This window comes from Eulemur rufifrons, chromosome 29 (assembly GCF_041146395.1).
Source record: "Eulemur rufifrons isolate Redbay chromosome 29, OSU_ERuf_1, whole genome shotgun sequence".
NCBI classification, from domain to species: domain Eukaryota; kingdom Metazoa; phylum Chordata; class Mammalia; order Primates; family Lemuridae; genus Eulemur; species Eulemur rufifrons.
In genome coordinates, this window is record NC_091011.1 from 46,107,875 (window position 1) to 46,125,831 (window position 17,957).

General features: G+C 40.2%; 1 protein-coding gene across 2 annotated transcripts in view; it reads right to left on the bottom strand.

The window, feature by feature from the left end:
• Positions 1 to 17,193: 17,193 nt before the first annotated feature.
• Positions 17,194 to 17,957, bottom strand: part of VPS50 (VPS50 subunit of EARP/GARPII complex) — a 110,620-nt gene continuing 109,856 nt past the window's right edge. For both annotated transcript variants that reach the window (XM_069461323.1, XM_069461324.1), the window contains one exon: positions 17,194 to 17,733. In XM_069461323.1, coding sequence (XP_069317424.1) covers positions 17,614 to 17,733 — 120 coding nt within the window. In that variant the 3' untranslated portion in view covers positions 17,194 to 17,613. The remainder of the gene's footprint in view (positions 17,734 to 17,957) is intronic.

Sequence of the window (17,957 nt, forward strand, 5' to 3'; positions counted from 1 at the left end):
ACAGTGGTTCATTTGTTTTGAAAAGTCATCAGTACTTATTTCAACTGAACTATTAGTTTCTGTAATGAATAGTATCTAGACTCTAAAGTTATGGAACCATCCAGCAAGGCCTCTGCAGAAACTCGGTCCAGTGGATTTCCACGTGAATACATTCTCAAAGCAGGAAATAAGGTGGCGCATGAAAGATGTGATATTGAACCTATGCACACACTGGATCTTTGAGGGAGAACACACAGCAGAAGATGTGCAGTGTGGCTGATGCTGCTACCTCTGGGGCCCACACTGCCTAGTGCCTGGACCAGTTGATGCAGCACAGCTGGCTGATGTGAAAAAGCTTAGTGCTGTGGGTGCTGGAGGTTCTGAGGGAAACTGGAGCTGGAGCTATTATCTGCAACGAGGGGGATGCTGGGAGAATCTGAAACCTCCCCTCACCTGCCAGTGATTCCCACCGACCAAACTTCACTGGCGTTCAGCTGGCAAGGGAATCTGGGATAGGTAGTTTCCAGAGCCCCAGATTCAGCATCCCAGAGCGGAATACAGAAGAGAGGGTAGCACCAAGAGGCAGTTAGCCAGTAAGCCATACAGTAGCTCTATCTCATCTTCAGAAATGTTGGCCACTTGTCCAGAGCCACAGCTGGGAAGTGGAAGGGTTGGGATTCTTAGTTAGGTATATGGGGATGAAAAAACCCATTCTCTTTCCATTATATTAAGCTGCTTCGAAATGAATAAAATGTTTCCATTTTAATTTGCTCTTATTAAAAGAAACATCAATCCACCACATTAAAAATGCAATATATCCCCATGGTAGCCCAAATGATGATTAATAGTTTATGTACTTTATTACTGGGATTGAATGGGGAGGAAAATTTTTATGGATGTCGTTTCATTTATACTATTGAAAGAACTGCAGTTCACTTCCTTTATTTTTCAAATGTGACATGGCATTTTATGAACATAAGAGTAGTATGTACTTACTATGAAAATTCAGGGAAAAAAACCCAAAAGTTTTAAAGAAGAAAACAAAAATCCCTGAACAGTCTAGTCTGTCAACCAGGGGTAACCTCTGTTAACTTTTGATAGCCATAATTTCAGTGTAAAATATTGTAAAATGAAAACAATCACTGTATTTGTATATTTGGAAGTTTGATTACTAAGGAAATTGTTCTATTGTCTTAGAATTATAAAGCCAGAAAGAGCCTCATTGTAGATATGTAAACCACGATATAGTATGTGGCAGTACTAGGACGAGAACACTAGTGTTTAGACTCCAAATTTATGGTCCTTTCAGCAGGCTCCAGCTCACCTGTTTACCTGTCATTGTTCTTTGCTGAAAGGAAACTTTATTTTTCAAGAAAGTGAAAGTACTATTTGTAAGCAGTATTTTCTAAAATAATATACAGTAAATTTTATTGTTCCTGTTTCTCCCAAGTGATTCAGTTTTTTGAAGACAGAGAACACAAGAGTTGGTTGGCTATTCCAAGCTAAATCAGGTGCAGGGCCCTCAATTTCTGCAACATTAGAACAGATGAGGCCTCACAGTGCAGTACCATGTTGTTACCACTAGTAGACACTCAAATATTAAAATAGTTGCCAAGTTGAATAAGACTTGCCGTAAATACATAACAGACTGGAATTACCATCTGCAAAATGTTTTTCTGTTGGAGTGCATTATGAAGTTAAGTGTATTCTTGAAAATGCTGCCAACTAGTAATTAATGTGACTAAAGTAGAAATTTTTTATGAAATCAAAAATTGCTTTTAGTAGTACTATCATTTGGCAAGAACAATTTTACAACATCTGAAAACATCTGAGTTCTGCTTTCTTGGCTCAGGGTAGTAGGTTATTATGTTGCTTTTTCCTTGTTAGGTGGTAAATGGTAATTCAAAGAATAGGGTGAAATGTAAATGTGACTTTCCCTTCCTTTTAGGGCCTTAATAATAGAGAAGGGAATCTAGTCCAGATTTTTAAAAGGCTGAATTAGTCAGCAATTTTGTAAATACTTAGGATGCAGTAAAACTCAATTTGGGTTTGGTTGCATACTTATATTTGTAATTTTTACATTGCATCTCTTTATTTTGTTTCTATGACTTGTAATTTTCTTTTTAATTTACATGTAGTAATTGTACATATATGTGGGGTACAGTGTGACATTTCCCTATATATACAAGGGAAGCATTGTATAATGATTGTATACATTGTATAATGATCAAATCAGGGTATTTAGCATATCCATCACCTCAAACATTTATCATTTCTTTGTGGTGAGAACATTCAAAATCCTCTCTTTGTTATTTGAAATATACAGTATTGTTAACTATAGTCAGCCTACTGTGCAATAGAACACTAGAATATATTCCTCCTTATCTAACTATAATTTTGTACCCATTGACCAATCTTTCCCCATCTCTCCATTCCCTCTATCCTCCCCAGCCTCTGGTGACCACTAATTTACACTGTACTTCTAAGAGTTCAGCTTTTTCAAATTCCACAAATGAGTGAGAGCATGTGGTAATTAACTCTCTGTGCCTGGCTTATTTCACTTAACATGATGTTCTCCGGGTTCAACCATGGGGCCACAAATGACAGAATTTTATTCTTTTTTTTTTTTTTTTTACATCTGAATAATATTCCATTGTGTATATTTACCACATTTCCTTTATTCATTCTTCGATTGGTGGACACTTAGGTTGATTTCCTATCTTGGCTATTGTGAATAATGCTGCAATAAACATGGGAGTACAGATATCTCCTCAACATACTGATTTCATTTCCTTTGGATAAATACAGGCATACCTTGGAGATATTACAGGTGCAGTTTCAGACCACTGCAATAAAGCAAATATTGCAATAAAGTCACACAAGGTTTTTGGTTTCGTAGTGCATATAAAAGTTATGTTTATATCATGCTGTAGCATATTAAGTGTGCAATAACATTATATCTAAAAAAGTACATATCTTAATTTAAAAATAGTTTATTGCTAAAAAATGCTAATGATCATCTGAGTTTTCAGCGAGTCATAATCTTTTTGCTCTTGGAAGGTTTTGCCTCAATGTTGATGGCTACTGGCTGGTCAGGGTGGTGGTTGCTGAATGTTAGCGTAGCTGTGACAATCTTAAAATAAGACAATAATGAATTTTGCCACATTGAATGACTCATTTCATGAAAGATTTCTCTGTAGCATGCGCTGCTGTTTGATAACATTTTACCCACAGTGGAAGTTCTTTCAAAATTGGAACCAATCCTCTGAAACCTTGTCACTGTTTTATCAACTAAGTTTATCTAATATTCTAAATCCTTTGTTGTCATATCAACAATGTTCACAGCAGCTTTACCAGGAGTGGATTCCATCTCAAGGAGCCACTTTCTTTCCTCATCCATAAAGAGCAACTCCTCATCCATTCAAGTTTGATCATGAGATTGCAGCAATTCAGCCACATCTTCAGGCTCCACTTCTAATTCTAGTTCTCTTGCTATGTTCACCACATCTGCAGTGACTTCCTCCACTGAAGTCTTGAACCCCTGAAAGTTATCCGTGTGGGTTGGAATCAACTTCTTCCAAACTCCTGTTAATGTTGATATTTTGACCTCCTCCCATTAATCATGAATGCTCTTAATGGCATCTAGAATAGTGAATCCTTTCCAGAAGGTTTTCAATTCACTTTATCCAGATCTATCAGGGGAATCACTATGTATGGAAACGATAGCCTTTCAAACTGTGCTACTTAATTAATAAGACTTGAAAGTCAACATGACTCCTTGATCATTGATGGGCTGCAGAATGTTGTGCTAGCAGATGTGAAAACAACACTGATCTCCTTGTACATCTCCATCAGAGCTCCTGGACGACCAGGTGCATTGTCAATGAGCAGTAATATTTTGAAAGGAATCTTTTTTTTTTTGAGCAGTAGGTCTCAACAGTGGGCTTAAAATATGCAGCAAACTATGCTTCAAACAGATGTGCTGTCATCCCGGCTTTATTGTTCCACTTGTAGAACACAGGCAGAGTAGATCTAGCATAATTCTTAAGGGCTTTCGCATTTCGTGATAGTAAATGAGCATTGGCTTCAACTTCAAGTAGCCAGCTGCGTGAGCCCCAACAAGAGAGTCAGCCTGTCCTTCAAAGCAAGGCATTAGCTTCTCCTCTCTACCTGTAATTGGTCTTGCAAAATGACCCCCTTCCTTTTTTCTTCTCTCTCCAGTACCTCAAACTTTCAGACCAGTCAAGCCTAACAAGCAGAACATAGTTATCTTCTTGCTTAATTAACTTCTTCACAGGACTTCCTGATGACTGATCATCCATCACCAACAGCTGCCTCTTGAATCCGGCCACCTGCAGACCCCGTGACTTCAAACCCCAGGCAACCTGACCTGCATTCCACAACTCACTATAAAAGCTCCTGCCCTTAGTCAGTGGGGGAGACAGATTTGAAAAATATCTCCTGGCTGATGGCAGTCACAGTGAAACCCTTTCTTCGCTGACAGTGTTCATTGTCTCAGTGATTGGCTTTCTGTGTGGTGAGCAACTAGCCTTAGGCTGCTGAACCACTTTTGGGTCCAGTAACAGACCTGTGAAGGTCCTGGATGGCATCTACTTGTGATATAAGACTGTTTTATGTGCATCGGAAATCTGTTCTTTAGTGTAGCCACCTTCATCCATTATCTTAGTTAGATACTCTGGATAACTTCCTACAGCTTCTACTTCCTCACTTGCTGTTTCACCTTAGACTTTTATGTTATGGAGATAACTTCCTTCCATGAACCTCACAAACCAACCTCTGTTAACTTCAAATTTTTCTTCTGCAGCTTCCTCACTTCTCTGCACCTTCGTAAAATTGAAGTGAGTTAGGGCCTTGCGCTGGATTAGGCTTTGGCTTAAGGGAATATTGTGGCTGGACGGTCTTCTATCCAGACCACTCACACTTTCTCCTTATTAGCAATAAGCCTTGTTTTGCCTTCTTATATGTGTGTTCACTGGAGTAGCACTTTTAATTTCCTTCAAGAACCTTTTTTGTGCATTTACAACTAGGTCAAGAGGCCTAGCTTTCAGCCTGTCTTGACTTTCAACATGTGTCCCTAAGTTTAATCATTTCTAGCTTTTGATTTAAAGTGAGAGATCTGCAATTCTTCCTTTCACTTGAACACTTACAGGCCATTGTAGGATTATTAATTAGCCTAATTTCAATATTGTTATGTCTCAGGTTTTATAGGGAGGCCCCAGGATAGGGAGAGAGATGGTAGAATGGCCAGTAGGTGGCGCAGTCAGACATACACAGTTGATTAAATGTGCCGTTTTATATGGGCATTGTTTGTGGCACCCCAAAACAATTACAATAGTAACATCAAAGATCACCGTTCACAGAGCACCATAACAGATAATGATAATAGTGAAAAAGTTTGAAATATTGTGAGAATTACCAAAATGTGACAGAGAGACACAAAGTGAGCGCTGATAGACTTCTCGGTACAGGGTTGCCACAAACCTTCAATTTGCAAAAAACTCAATGCCTGTGAAGCACAATAAAGCAAAGTGCAATAAAAATAGTTATGCCTGTATTGTATGTGGCGGGCACTTTCCTATGAATTTTACATATTTTGTCTTGCTTAATCCTATGAGTCCAATCTTACAGAAGGGAAAACGGAGGCCCACGGAGTGTAAGTAAAATGCCCAAATTCACCTAGCATGTTAGAATCTGGAATTGAGTTGCCTGAGCACTGTGCCATAGACTGTCTCCCCCGGGAGAGAGATTTCAGAAAATGATCAAGAATTGTTTCATGGTGGCCTGAGAAAGAAAAATAAAGAAAAAAAAAAAAATGATCAGGAAAAGATATCACAGTCCTGTCTCCAGATGCTGAAAAGGCGGGGTGGGGGGGGGGGAAAGAAGGAGAAACAAAATGAATTCTAACTCTGGAGTTCCCAGCAGTCATTCTAAGGAAGGAGAAAGTGGCATCGGAAGAAACCAGAGTTAGGCGGCTCCGTGGCCCAATGGATAGCAGCACACTGGACCTCTAGAGGCTGGAGGCATTCAAAGAAGCCAGTGTGCCCACACCAGGTATATTCTGCTGGGCAGACTGTAAAAAAGTACAAAAGATTAAAAAAGGAAAAAAAAGAATAAAAGAAGTGCATAACGAGAGTCAAATACAAAAGAGTGACTGTGACCTTGAACCAGGAGGTTAAAGCGTAGTATGACCTACGATGTAAGAGGCCTCAGGACAACTCAAAGGGTTTTTAGATACGTGTTCCAAGAAGGAAGAAGGAGGAAAATAAGTCACTGCTAGAGGTGTTGGAGTACTATTAATTAGGTTTAAAGAAAAAAGAATGTTCTTTATAATTAGGAAGGGAAGAACACAATTAAGATCAATGAAACTCAGATAGTAATGCCCTGTTAAGTAAACAAACACCTAGAAACTTTACATAAACTCAAGTCTTCTTCCTGTGGTTATAAAGGCACTGGAAGTGAGAAGAGGAAGTTTCTGCACAATTACATAAATGAAGGAGAGGCATCTGAAGTCAGGAATTAGGTGACTAACATTCTAATTTACTGATAGGGATTAGGCTTCTCGCACCATGATCTGGTAAGCTTACCATGGAATACTTGGCAGACTTCAAGAAGGGAATATTAAAAAACAGTTTATGAGCCCTTATAAAAATAAAAGGTCATCACTAAAAGTCAGCGTGGTTTAAAGTGAGGACACGCATACCAAAATGTTGCCACTTTCCATTTTGAGAGTGTTGCTAGTATTTTATTTTCAGCAAAGCATTTCACAAAATTTCTTATCACCTTTGTGATCAAACTGGAAAAATATGGAGAAAATGATAAGAGGTAGTGTATCCATGGCTCAGTACAGCTGTTCAAAGAGGTCTGATTACTGGAATTGCCTTGTGCCAGGCCCAAGAGTCTGCTCTTGGTTCTATGCCACTTAACGTTTTTATCCACTTAGATGAGGACCTACAAGAAGTACTTATCACCTGAGCAGCAAGGTGGGACATGCTTCGTATTCTGAATGACAGAATCTGGAACTAAAACATTCTAGACAGGTGACAACAAAGCCAAAACTAATAAAATAGTATTGAGAGGAGAATTACTTAAGATCTTGAATTTACATTTAAAATCCCACTGTACGAATATTGAAGGAGATAGAATTTAACAGCACTGAATAAACTTAAGGGTTTTAGTTGACCACACATTCAAAATGAGTTAACATTCCAGATATAATTTGGCTGACATCAGTCAATGGGGCTGTAGGCAGCCCCAGTGGAAGGGAGACAGGTTTCTGTATTCTTCCTGGTCAGAGGGCAGAACACAAAACAAGGATTGTAGGCTCCACAGAGCACAGTCTCAGGTCAGGGCTGTCCTTGTGAGGAAACATTCCCTACCCCTGGAAATTTTCCGGAGGTAGCTAAGAATGCTGCAGAAGATATCCCGCTCTCTGGACATCCAGACCTATAGCTAATGGATATCTGTAACCTTCCTAGTGGAAGGTTGTACTAGGGGAGCGCTAAGCTTCCTACTAGCTTTAAAACTGTTCCATTTTACTCTGGAATCTTCCCAGTACCTTGTCTCGTTGTTCCCTGGAGCCTCATATTATGAGATCCCTGCTGCCAGGCCCATGTGCTGACTCCCAGGCAGATTCACTGGATCCTGGGTGAGCATTATGGTCCTGGACTTTTGGGGTCTAGAAAAGACTGCTGACAATACCTGCCTATTCATCACTCCCATCTCCATGCAGATCCATTGTGGACTTCCCAAATCATGGAAGACTTCCCAAATCATGGAAGAGATAACTTATCTTTTTTTTTTTTTTTTTGCATGTTCAGTGTTACCTGTTTTTACCAAAATATTTTTTTACCCTTCTATACTATCTTGCCATGTATACAGTCCTACTGTGATACTGTCATTGCTAAATCTTTCTGTTTCAAATGCCACAATTATATCATTTATACATTGCCCCTGAAACTTGGGGAGCAACAGCTCATAGCACCAGCTGGTTAATCCCAACCCACCCACCCCTGCACAAAGTCTTCTATGCTACCATCATTTTTATTAAATCATACTCTCTTCCCAAAGTTCCTCTTCATATTCTCCTGAGGATGAAATCCAAGAGCTGAAAAAGCAAAAAACAAACAAACAAACAAACAACAACAACAACAACAAAAATAGCCAAAGGAAAAGAGGAGAGTTGACCCTTAACAAGAAAAAAAAATCTGTTTTGGCTTAAAATAAAAAAGAAACAATCAAGGTGGTTTAACCATCTTAAACAACAAAAGCCAAGTTCCTATCATCATAGTTAAATTCCACCCAAACAATGCCTCAAATTGCCAATATGTTGAAAACTTCTCTAATATGCTCAGAGTGATCAATGGAACTTCAATTTATAATATAAAGATCTTGGCTTTTCTCTCCAAGGTGCTTTGAAAAGTATTTAAACCGGCTTCCAACAAGTGAGCTTTTAAAGATGGAAACAAACTACTTACTAAGTATATCAGGTACTGCCAAATCTCAGTCCCTGGATAGGCACTAATTATAATCTCTTTTAGAATGTTCTTACTGGTGCACACTTACATTTCAGGGACAAAAGTGAAGCTAGTTTGCTTGCAACAAGCTTTGTCTCAAAGATTAACGACTCAGAAGAGGTAACCAATGGACCTCAGCCAAAATAGATTTCAAAATAACCATTCCATTATCTGAAGAAACAGATACCAGGCAGTACATTTGTTTGTTTAGTCAGTGAAGTTGGGGGCGGGAAAAGGTGTGTGTGTGTGTGTGTGTGTGTGTGTGTGTATACGAGCTTAGAGAGGAAAATATCAGGTCTTTCTGTTTGTAAATTTACTAAATACAAAGAATTCTACTCAAATAATTGAAAGTACTCTCCTGACAGTTTTAAGATATTGATCAATGGTGGGGTTATAGCTCCATTGATGCCTCTGTTGGTTTTCTGTGTATTTTCACTTTCCTTGCCTCTTACTAGCCTCGGAGTCCACTTTTCCTCTTTCAGCCCTCAAACAAGCTGAAACAGTGAGTCTTAGAAACTGCTGATCTGAATGTGAACTAAAAGGTATCTGCTTACAGATCGCTTCTTCTTCTTCTCCCCTAGACATCATTGTGCAGGGGCCAGAGAAAGAGGCCATAGTGGGGATGACTGGGACGAGAGAGAAAGGCATAGAGGGTGCAAAGCAGGAAAGGGGAAAAAGAGATTCCACTGGGGGGTGAGGGGTGGGGGAGTAGCAAGGACTCCAGGTTAAGCTGCCCCAGGGGTGGGCGTTTCTATTACCTGTGAGCCACCTCCCACTCTACAGCCCCAGACTTAGGCCCCCTGGATATAGGTTGGGAGAGCTGTATACCTTGGATGGGGGGAAACATAAAGGGAAAACTTTCCCCACAACCGGGTAGAACTGAACATAACCGTTGGCATTTCCTTAGGAGCTGGCATGGCAGCACAAACAGTCCCATTGCTACACGAATTTCTCAGTAGTCGGAAGAGGATCTCTTTAGGTAGTTTACTAAAAGAATGCATGAAGGGAAAGACTCTTGAGCATTCGCCTGTGCATGTATAATCGTCCATTCTTACTTCCCCTAAGCAGGTCACATTACTCACTGCTAGCAAGAGGCTCTACTATTAAATCTGGAGGCACTAGACAGTGGAGGGGTCCCACTGAGGACCAGCTGCATTCTGCAGCATGCTAACTAGCCTTTTGGGAAAAAGGCAAATACACAACTAAGGAATTGATACTGGGATGCAATTCAGGCAGACTAGTGCCCTGAAGAAATGTGACGAAGTCCACTATGGCCAATACCTGGCTCGTACAGCTGCCAGAAGCAGTGAGGGGCAGAGCACTGGATTTAAGTTCTGGTTCCACCCCTTGCAGTGTGGCTTTGGGAAAAGTGCCTATGACCCTTGAACCCCAGTCCCCTCCTCCCCAAACAAGGTTAATAATGACTGGCATTTACTGAACTATACACTAACCACTGTTCTAAGAACTTTTGCAGATTTCCTTTTATTCTTACGGTAGCCCTATGAAGTAAGTACTATTATTATTCCCATCTTAGAGAAAAGGAAATGCTCTTTAAAATTATGTCACAGAGGATAAATGGAGACTAGGCAAGGATACGAGACTATGAGCTCCACAGAGCCTCAGCCAGGAACACATCCTGCTCCTGGTAGGTCTGACATAGCAAGGAATACGAGGGAAACGCTGCATTAACTCTGTATAGAACTTTTCCTAAATTAATCAGACAAAAAATTTTTTGCTTGGGATAAATTATAGGGTAATAGATAAATTCATGGGTTATGGAATCATAGCAGATTCCTGGATAGCTGAGTCAAATCCACCTCCTCCACTTACTAACAAGGGGTTGGTTACACAGAAATCAAATGGATTATCCAGTTTCCTCATTTGTAGAGTAGGGTTGATAGTAACGGCAGCTACCACTACCACTAGAGTTGTTAGGATTAAGCGAATAGAGGTGAAGTGTTCAAAGCACACTTGGTGATTGTTACAGTTGATCAGTGCTGGGCTGACTGTTGTGGGAGATACACAGCCCCTCACACAGGGGACCAAGCCAAGATAGTACGTCCAAGATAACGTAGCACGAAGAGCTTGGGATGTGGTGCAGGTTGTAGGCTGGGGCACTGGTGATGCTGGCAGGAAGCCGTCACTGAGAAGAACCCTGGGTGAGTGTGGATAGGAAATGGAGGCCATTTAAGAGGTGATGACAAGGACTGCTGGGAGGCGCCGGCAGAGCGTGCCTTACATAGGGGACAGGTTGTGGGAGCAGGTTAGCTTTGTAGGCTGTGTGCAAGACAAGAGTAAGTTGCACACATATTCTTTCAGCAAAGGATGTATCTTTGAAGTTCTCAGAAAGTGTAGTTCTTAAGAATTTGCTTCATAAAGTAAAAAAAAAAAAAAAAAGCTATGCACTGTGTCTGTTTTTAAAAGTCACTTGTCCCACCATCCTCTCCCCCAGTAATTCTGACCGGTGGAGATGGTCACCCTGATATATTCTATTAGGAAAACAACTATAATCGCCTTTTCTGTGTAGAGCTTTATGGAAATCCCAGAATAACTTCCGCTTAATAACTATTTTTTCATTTTACGCACTAAAGGAGATTTCTCCTTTACCATGTGTAGAGTCCAGCTGTGGCTTTGTTAATAGAAACAGGTGCTTCCACAAATCCCTCCATGTTTGCAGTGACAGTTGTGCATTAACCAATTCTGTCAGATGTTTCGGCACTTCCTAGATTGGGGGACTGGCAGCAAAGTGAAATTTTACAACCAGCTGATTCACAGACAATAACCATCTGGATGGCTCGCTTGCCTTCCTCAATCGGGAACTGGCTTCCCTCTCTGTCGGATTCAATTAATTGCAGAGAGAATCGAAAACCAAATCACTGTAAGATGTGATACATTACATTGGTTATTCTTGCAGATCCACTTGTCTCACTGCTCATGACTTATGCACCAATTAAAAGTCTCCAGGGAGAATCTTTCTTATTTAGCTCAAGTCAGTGTGAAGGGGATGCAACATGCTTGGTGTCCTGCTCAAACACTAGTCACTCAGGGGCTCATACAGGAAAGGCTAAGATTTCTTTCCTGGAAGAGTAACAATTCCTATACTAAAGTGTGCAAAAGATAAATAAATATTGTCTAAAAACCGAAAGAAAGGCTTTCTCAGCAGTTGGTTTGGAATAGCTATACTGTAGTTCTTTCTGTTGGTAAAAAATTCCAGGTGAGCAAGTTCTATGGATCACTTTCATCCCAGGGTGTGTGCGGGTGCGTGTGTGTGTGTTTACGGCTCCCGCCAGGGTAATGGTTCCCAAACTTTAGTGTGCATCGGCACTTGTTAAAACACTGATTGCTGATCTCCGTCTCCAGCGTTTCTGATTCTGTAGGTCTGGGGCCCAAGAATCTGCACGTCTACATTCCCAGGTGATGCTGAGGCTACTGGGAACTACATTTTGAGAACCACTGGTCTAGGGCAGTCTCTTAAAACAAGTCAAGCCTCATCTCAGGCAGCCTGCAAGTGTTAAAAAGAAAATTTAAGGAATTGAAATAAGTTATTGCTTCTTGTTAAACTGCTAATTCTTTGGCTTCAAAAGCCAGTGTGCACCTCTCTCCAATAATCACTGGGTAATTAATCCTCTTTCTACAATATTGAAAAGTCAATAAACAAACAGTTATGTGTCTGATCCAGGACAGGGAGCTCTGTAGCGTAAGAAGTATACATGTGACAGTCCTGCCCCAAAGAAACTGACCAGCTGTTCAGGATAGTTCCAGGGGCCGGAGTATTTGTCTTTCATCCCTCTTAGCCGAGTAAGATTCTGTCTAGGTGCTGTCAAGGATGCATAGCAGAACGCACAGATGGAAGGTCTGGGCCACTCTCTCCTCTATACAGACTCCCTCTCCCCCCACCACCCCTCAACTAATGGGCCAGGGGAAGTGATTAGTTCATTCGGATGCGGAGTTTAAAATTATATAACTGGAGTGCCTGTAGGTACACCCTGGCCCACACTGTGCACTTCTCAAAATGCCTGTCCCTTGTTATTGAATAATATCCGCTGTCTTACGTGTGTCCTGCTAGGCTGCACAAGACGCCTAGGTTTGCAGTTCCTCCTTAGCCACCACACTGGCCTTTCTGATCCTCAAACATGCTCTTCCCTCAGCCCCTCACCTAACTCCTTACTCTGTCTCCTCTTGAATGTTTCTTCCTCAAGAGTGTCTCTCCTAACCCCTACCCAAGACTTTTCCTTTGAAATACTCCCCAAAATATAATGCAATGTTTGTCATGCATCTATTTATCCTGCTAGCTTTCAGCTCCCTGAGGGCAGGCGCTGTGTGTCCTGTCCACTAGAGCATTCTCAGCACCCAGCCAGTGCCTGCCACAGGAGAGACACTCTGGGCAGCATGGCCCTGGAGCTCACCTAGTTGCCTGGATGACGAGCTTCTCGCAGGAGCGATGGCTTCCTAGTCCCGGACTAACGAGCTGCAACATCCAAAGGCCCTGAGCCGTTCTCTTATTTGCTCTAGAAAACTCTCTCCAGGACAGCACCCTGGTCCTGTCTCACCTCTCATAGTGGCAATGACAAGGGGCAGTGTTTCTGTTTTTTTCCGCTGTCCCAGGCTTGTGAGTTCTCTTGCCTCCTAAAAGAAGCTTGTGTCGTTTCTTCTGATGACCCCGTATTTCCATCTATAGCCCTGACCTCTTCTCAGAGAACTCCAGACTACGTGTGCCTCTTCTACTCCTCCAATTGTGTATCTCAAAGCATCCCCAACTCCCCTGTCCAAAACTGTTTTCTTGATCTTCACTAACCGTCTTCCCAAAGACTTCTACTTCCTCAGGCGAAAGTTTTACATCATCCTAATTCCTCTTTTCTCAAACATTTTATCAAGCAACAAGTCTTCTTGTCTCTACCTTCAAAATCTGTCCAGAATCTGACCTCCTCGCACCATGTCCACCAATTTACTACACTCCTAGCCAGCATCATAGTTCTCATGGTTGATTGTATTAGCTTCCTACCATGTCTCCTTGCATTGGTCGCTGTCCCGATGGCCTTTTCTCAAATTCCGAGTGATTTTGGTGAAACCTGCGTCACAAATTGGGTCATCACTCTGTTCACAGCCCTCCAAATGCTTTCCATCTGAAACTGAAATCCAAAGTCCTTTCTATGGTTCATAGGCCTTCACTCTTGTGTCCCCTCCTGCCACATCCTTTCTGTTCTCTCCCCCACCTGCTGTGCCATCTCCACTGGCCTCCCTGCTGTCTCTGACAGCAGCCTGTACCCTAAAGCCTTTGCACTTACCCTTCCCCCAGCCCGCAACACTCTGCCCCAGACATCTGCACACTGGGCCTCCTCACTTCCTTCCAAGTGAGGCCTCTGCTGCCACCCTTGTTTAAGTGGTACTACCACCATGACCACCGCCATTACCTAATGATTTTTCTCCACAGCAACTATCCCTGAGAGGGATATTCATGGAAAGGACAGCATTTTGGTTGGGTTCTGAAAAGTAAAATTGTGATTAGGAAGTAGGGATAAAAGAAGTAAGGTAAGGTAAATGGCAAGTAGCCAGCAAAAATGGTCTCCCAGTGGTTACCTGACGGTAAGGCAGGCTCTAGGATTGAGCTCTGTCAAAATGGAAACCCTGACAACAGGGTCCCTTTCCTTTAAGGCAAAGATTAGCATGCTTGCTATTTGTTGGCGCTGAATAAAAATGCCCACAATATGGAAATGTCTTTTTTTAAAAACAGAAATCCTTTTGGATGTTGATAGGCAGAATGAAGAGACTGGGGATTGGGAAGAAACAGTAAAATAAAAATTGTTGATCAAGAAAATTCCTTTCCTGGATGGAAAGGCTCAGCTCAGTGTGAAAAACTACTTAAAGAGCAAATTTGGAAATCCTCACCAGGGCCAAGAGTCTTCTTGGTCTTGAGATTAAAAAAAAAAATGACCTCTAAATTAATTTACAAAAATAGTTCTTTATCAAAAACAAACCAAAAATGTTCTGTTAATCATATTAATAAAATACCAAAATCCCAGAGGGATCCTTCTAAGTGGAGGAGAGTATTTGCTGTGGTTTTGTTTTCAAACTGAAAAAAATGATCCGGGCATACTTAGCAATATCCACACAAGGATGTGCCAATCAGGAAAAGTATATCAAAGCTAATGAACTAGTTTCCCCCATTCATTTTAAACCAGTTAAGAATCCTCTTATGTAAATCTGACAGTTCTGTCCTTGTGGGAGTTGTGCAGTTTAAATTTTTGATGGCCTTTAAAAATTTCTGGATGACAGGAATTGAGTAAATATTTTCCACGGTAAGAAAATAATCTGTAGAAAGCTGCACCAGTCTTAACATTTACAAAGATTACACCAGAGTATTAATAATCCTCTTGTCATTCATCATCGTCAAAAGCTAAATATCATTTTGTTAACCACTTAGTCTGTATCACAATTACTCCAAGGGGGGAGAAATATATATATATATTCCCCACCATCCTCCCTGTACCACTTCTTCTATTTGCTTTGAGCACAACCCGTATTCATCTTTAGGTCTGACTTATTATTACAAAAGATAACTATGCTTTCAAAGTGAATTGAAATATAAGCTTTTTACTACTTTTCAGTGATTAAAAAAAAAAAGGCTAAGTTTCACTTCAGCACTCAAATAGAAATTTTCAAAGGAAATTCTGCTTAAAGATATGATATAATGCCATATGGTCCTGGTTTCTAGAGAAATTCAATTCTGTAAGTTGTGTAAATGAGTTTATTAGTTAAAGTAAACTTAAAAATCTCTGTAGGTTTTTATAAATAGAAGCAAACTAGTTCATTTGAATTACTATATATCTCCCTAGAATTTTTTAATGCAAGAAAATGGATTTGTAAATATAATCATTCTTTCTCAGAGGATACTAATTTACTATGCTCCCCTATCAACTTAAAATCTTGAATTCTATAAGACACTTTCATATAAAACATCAAAGTTAAGGAAAATTTAGACTCAAAAAGAAGTTTTTGGTAACTACAGAAGCTTTTGGAACATGTGTAATTTCATTTACATTTTCAGCTTTTCAATTCTATCTTAAAATTTGTTTCACAAAATGCTATATGGCTATAATTCAACATTACTGCATAATGTATTTGAGAAACATCTAGTAACTCTTTTGCTATTAGGTAATTTCATGATTCAAATCTCCTGTTATTGTTTTGATGTTAGCACTTATTAAGCTACCTTTTAATGCAAAACAAAACCAAAAACCTTTTTCAAAAAGTATTGAAAAGATTTACCATTTTCATTTTGAAGATGGAGAAAGCAAAGTAGGGTAGGTTAAAAGGTCTATCAGACTGCACGGTTGAGTCTCTAAAAGATAAGTAATGCTTTTGTATCAATTCCTACGACACTGAAAAACACCCGGCTCTACCAGGCAGGTAATAGCTCTTTATATTTCTAGAGCCAACTGAAGTAGAAATCAAAGGAAACCAATTATAAAATCCATGTAGAAAAGAAAAAGTAAGTAGCTCCTCATCAATTGAGAATTAAATAAGGCTGATTAGCTCTTTATGTGCCCAGCTGAATATGCCATTTAAATACAAGGGCTAAGCTTATCTCATGTTTGTTTTCTTCAAGTGGCTGCATATAGGTAATGGCTACAGGTAGAATTGACTTTCCAGGTACACAATCTAGTACCACAGGCAGCACATCATGGCACCAAATTCATATCTTTTTAAAAGGGGAAAGTTGTAAATTGACAGTAAACGAACTGTGAAATGAGAGGCTGAAAAGGAAAAACTCATACAGACACACACAGAAACAGCCACACAGAGACATATTCTAAAAGTGCTTCCCGTTAGACTGTGCTGGTTATGGACACCCACAGGGACTGACGGACACTGGCAGTCATTTCCTTTACTGCCATGTCAGATCACATGCAACCCTGGGCCCTCCACTTCAGCACCTCGGCTCCCGGAAGACGCACAGGACACAAGGCTTGCTTCTCATGAGACTCCTCAGGATTCTGTAGCTGTGGATGTTATAGGTCATACACAGTAATCACTGGACCAATACCACACTGGCTTCGATGTCTCCCACACTCCAGTCAGAAGGAAGACAAACAAAATTCCTTATTAGACAGTTGGAAGGAGCACATGGGAAATGGATTTTCCTGTCACATATATTGGGAGACGATCCCTGGCTTCAGGGCAAAGTTTAGAGGAGCAGTACATAGTTACTTAAACACTAACTAACTGGGTTCCGAAGCTCATTATTGGCTAGATGCATATTATTTTATAGCTGTGTTACAAAGTAGATATTTAAGAAAGGTGAACATATGACCCTATACTTTTACAAAGAAAGAAAATCACCATTGTGTGTGCTACTCAGGTATTAAAAAGGTATACTCAGTGAAATTACTTTTCACCATTGGTTTCAGGATATAAAATAATTAAAATTGGAATATGCCAAAAAATTACACTATAGTTTCATGACCTCTTCCTCTCAGGCAGAAATATCAAAATACAATCTCACATAGACTAATATTAGAGTATATTTATTAAATTTCATCATTTATGATCACTTTGTTATAATTAAATTAACCTGACATAAACCTTCACATTTAAAAACACAGAGAACATACTGATTTTTCAACTATTTTACTTACATATAATTTTTAATTCTCATGCAGTGCTCATAATTAGGAGATAGTGTACATGAACCCTCATAATATGCTTACTAAGAACCAAGTTCAGAGGGTAGAAAAATGCCAACATAAACTCATTCTCCAAAAACTGCCCATAGATATATTAAGCCACTGTTTCTTCTAATTATGTACTTATGGTACATTCGTCCGTAAAATGTATAATTGTAGTCATATAACCGTAGTTATGACAAGGCAATATTTCAAGAAGGGATTACAACAAATGAGACCAACAGTTGAAGAGACCAGAGCATATAAAAGTCATTTGAGAACACCACACACACTTGGATGTTTTCCACTTTCCAGTTGAAAAGAACATGCACAAAGTCTTCTTAGTAGATAGGTGTCAGGAGTGCACGAAAAATTGGCTTTCACGTCATATATGTTGAGAGAAGATCAATGTCACTGAGGAAAAAGAGTTGTGTTCTTTATCTTTTAGGTCTGTCTATGTCATCTATAGCTGCTAGAAGTTTTTGTCTTGCTTTCTTATTAATATGGGATCCCAGGCAAACATTCACCAGATTCGTCAGTTGCTTCGTTGAATATTCCTGCTCAAAGAAGGAAGATCCAGATTTAGTATACTAAAAGACATGTACCTGATCAATGCAGCAAAAGAACAGGCAGATATCCAGGGATCAGTGCACAGTTATTGAGCACCACAAACCAGTGAACCACAGTGGAAATTATAGTTTGGGACGTGGAGGACAAATTCCTTACTGAGCTGTAACAGGAGGGAATGAGGATACGGCAGTACACATTTGAAACAGGAAGC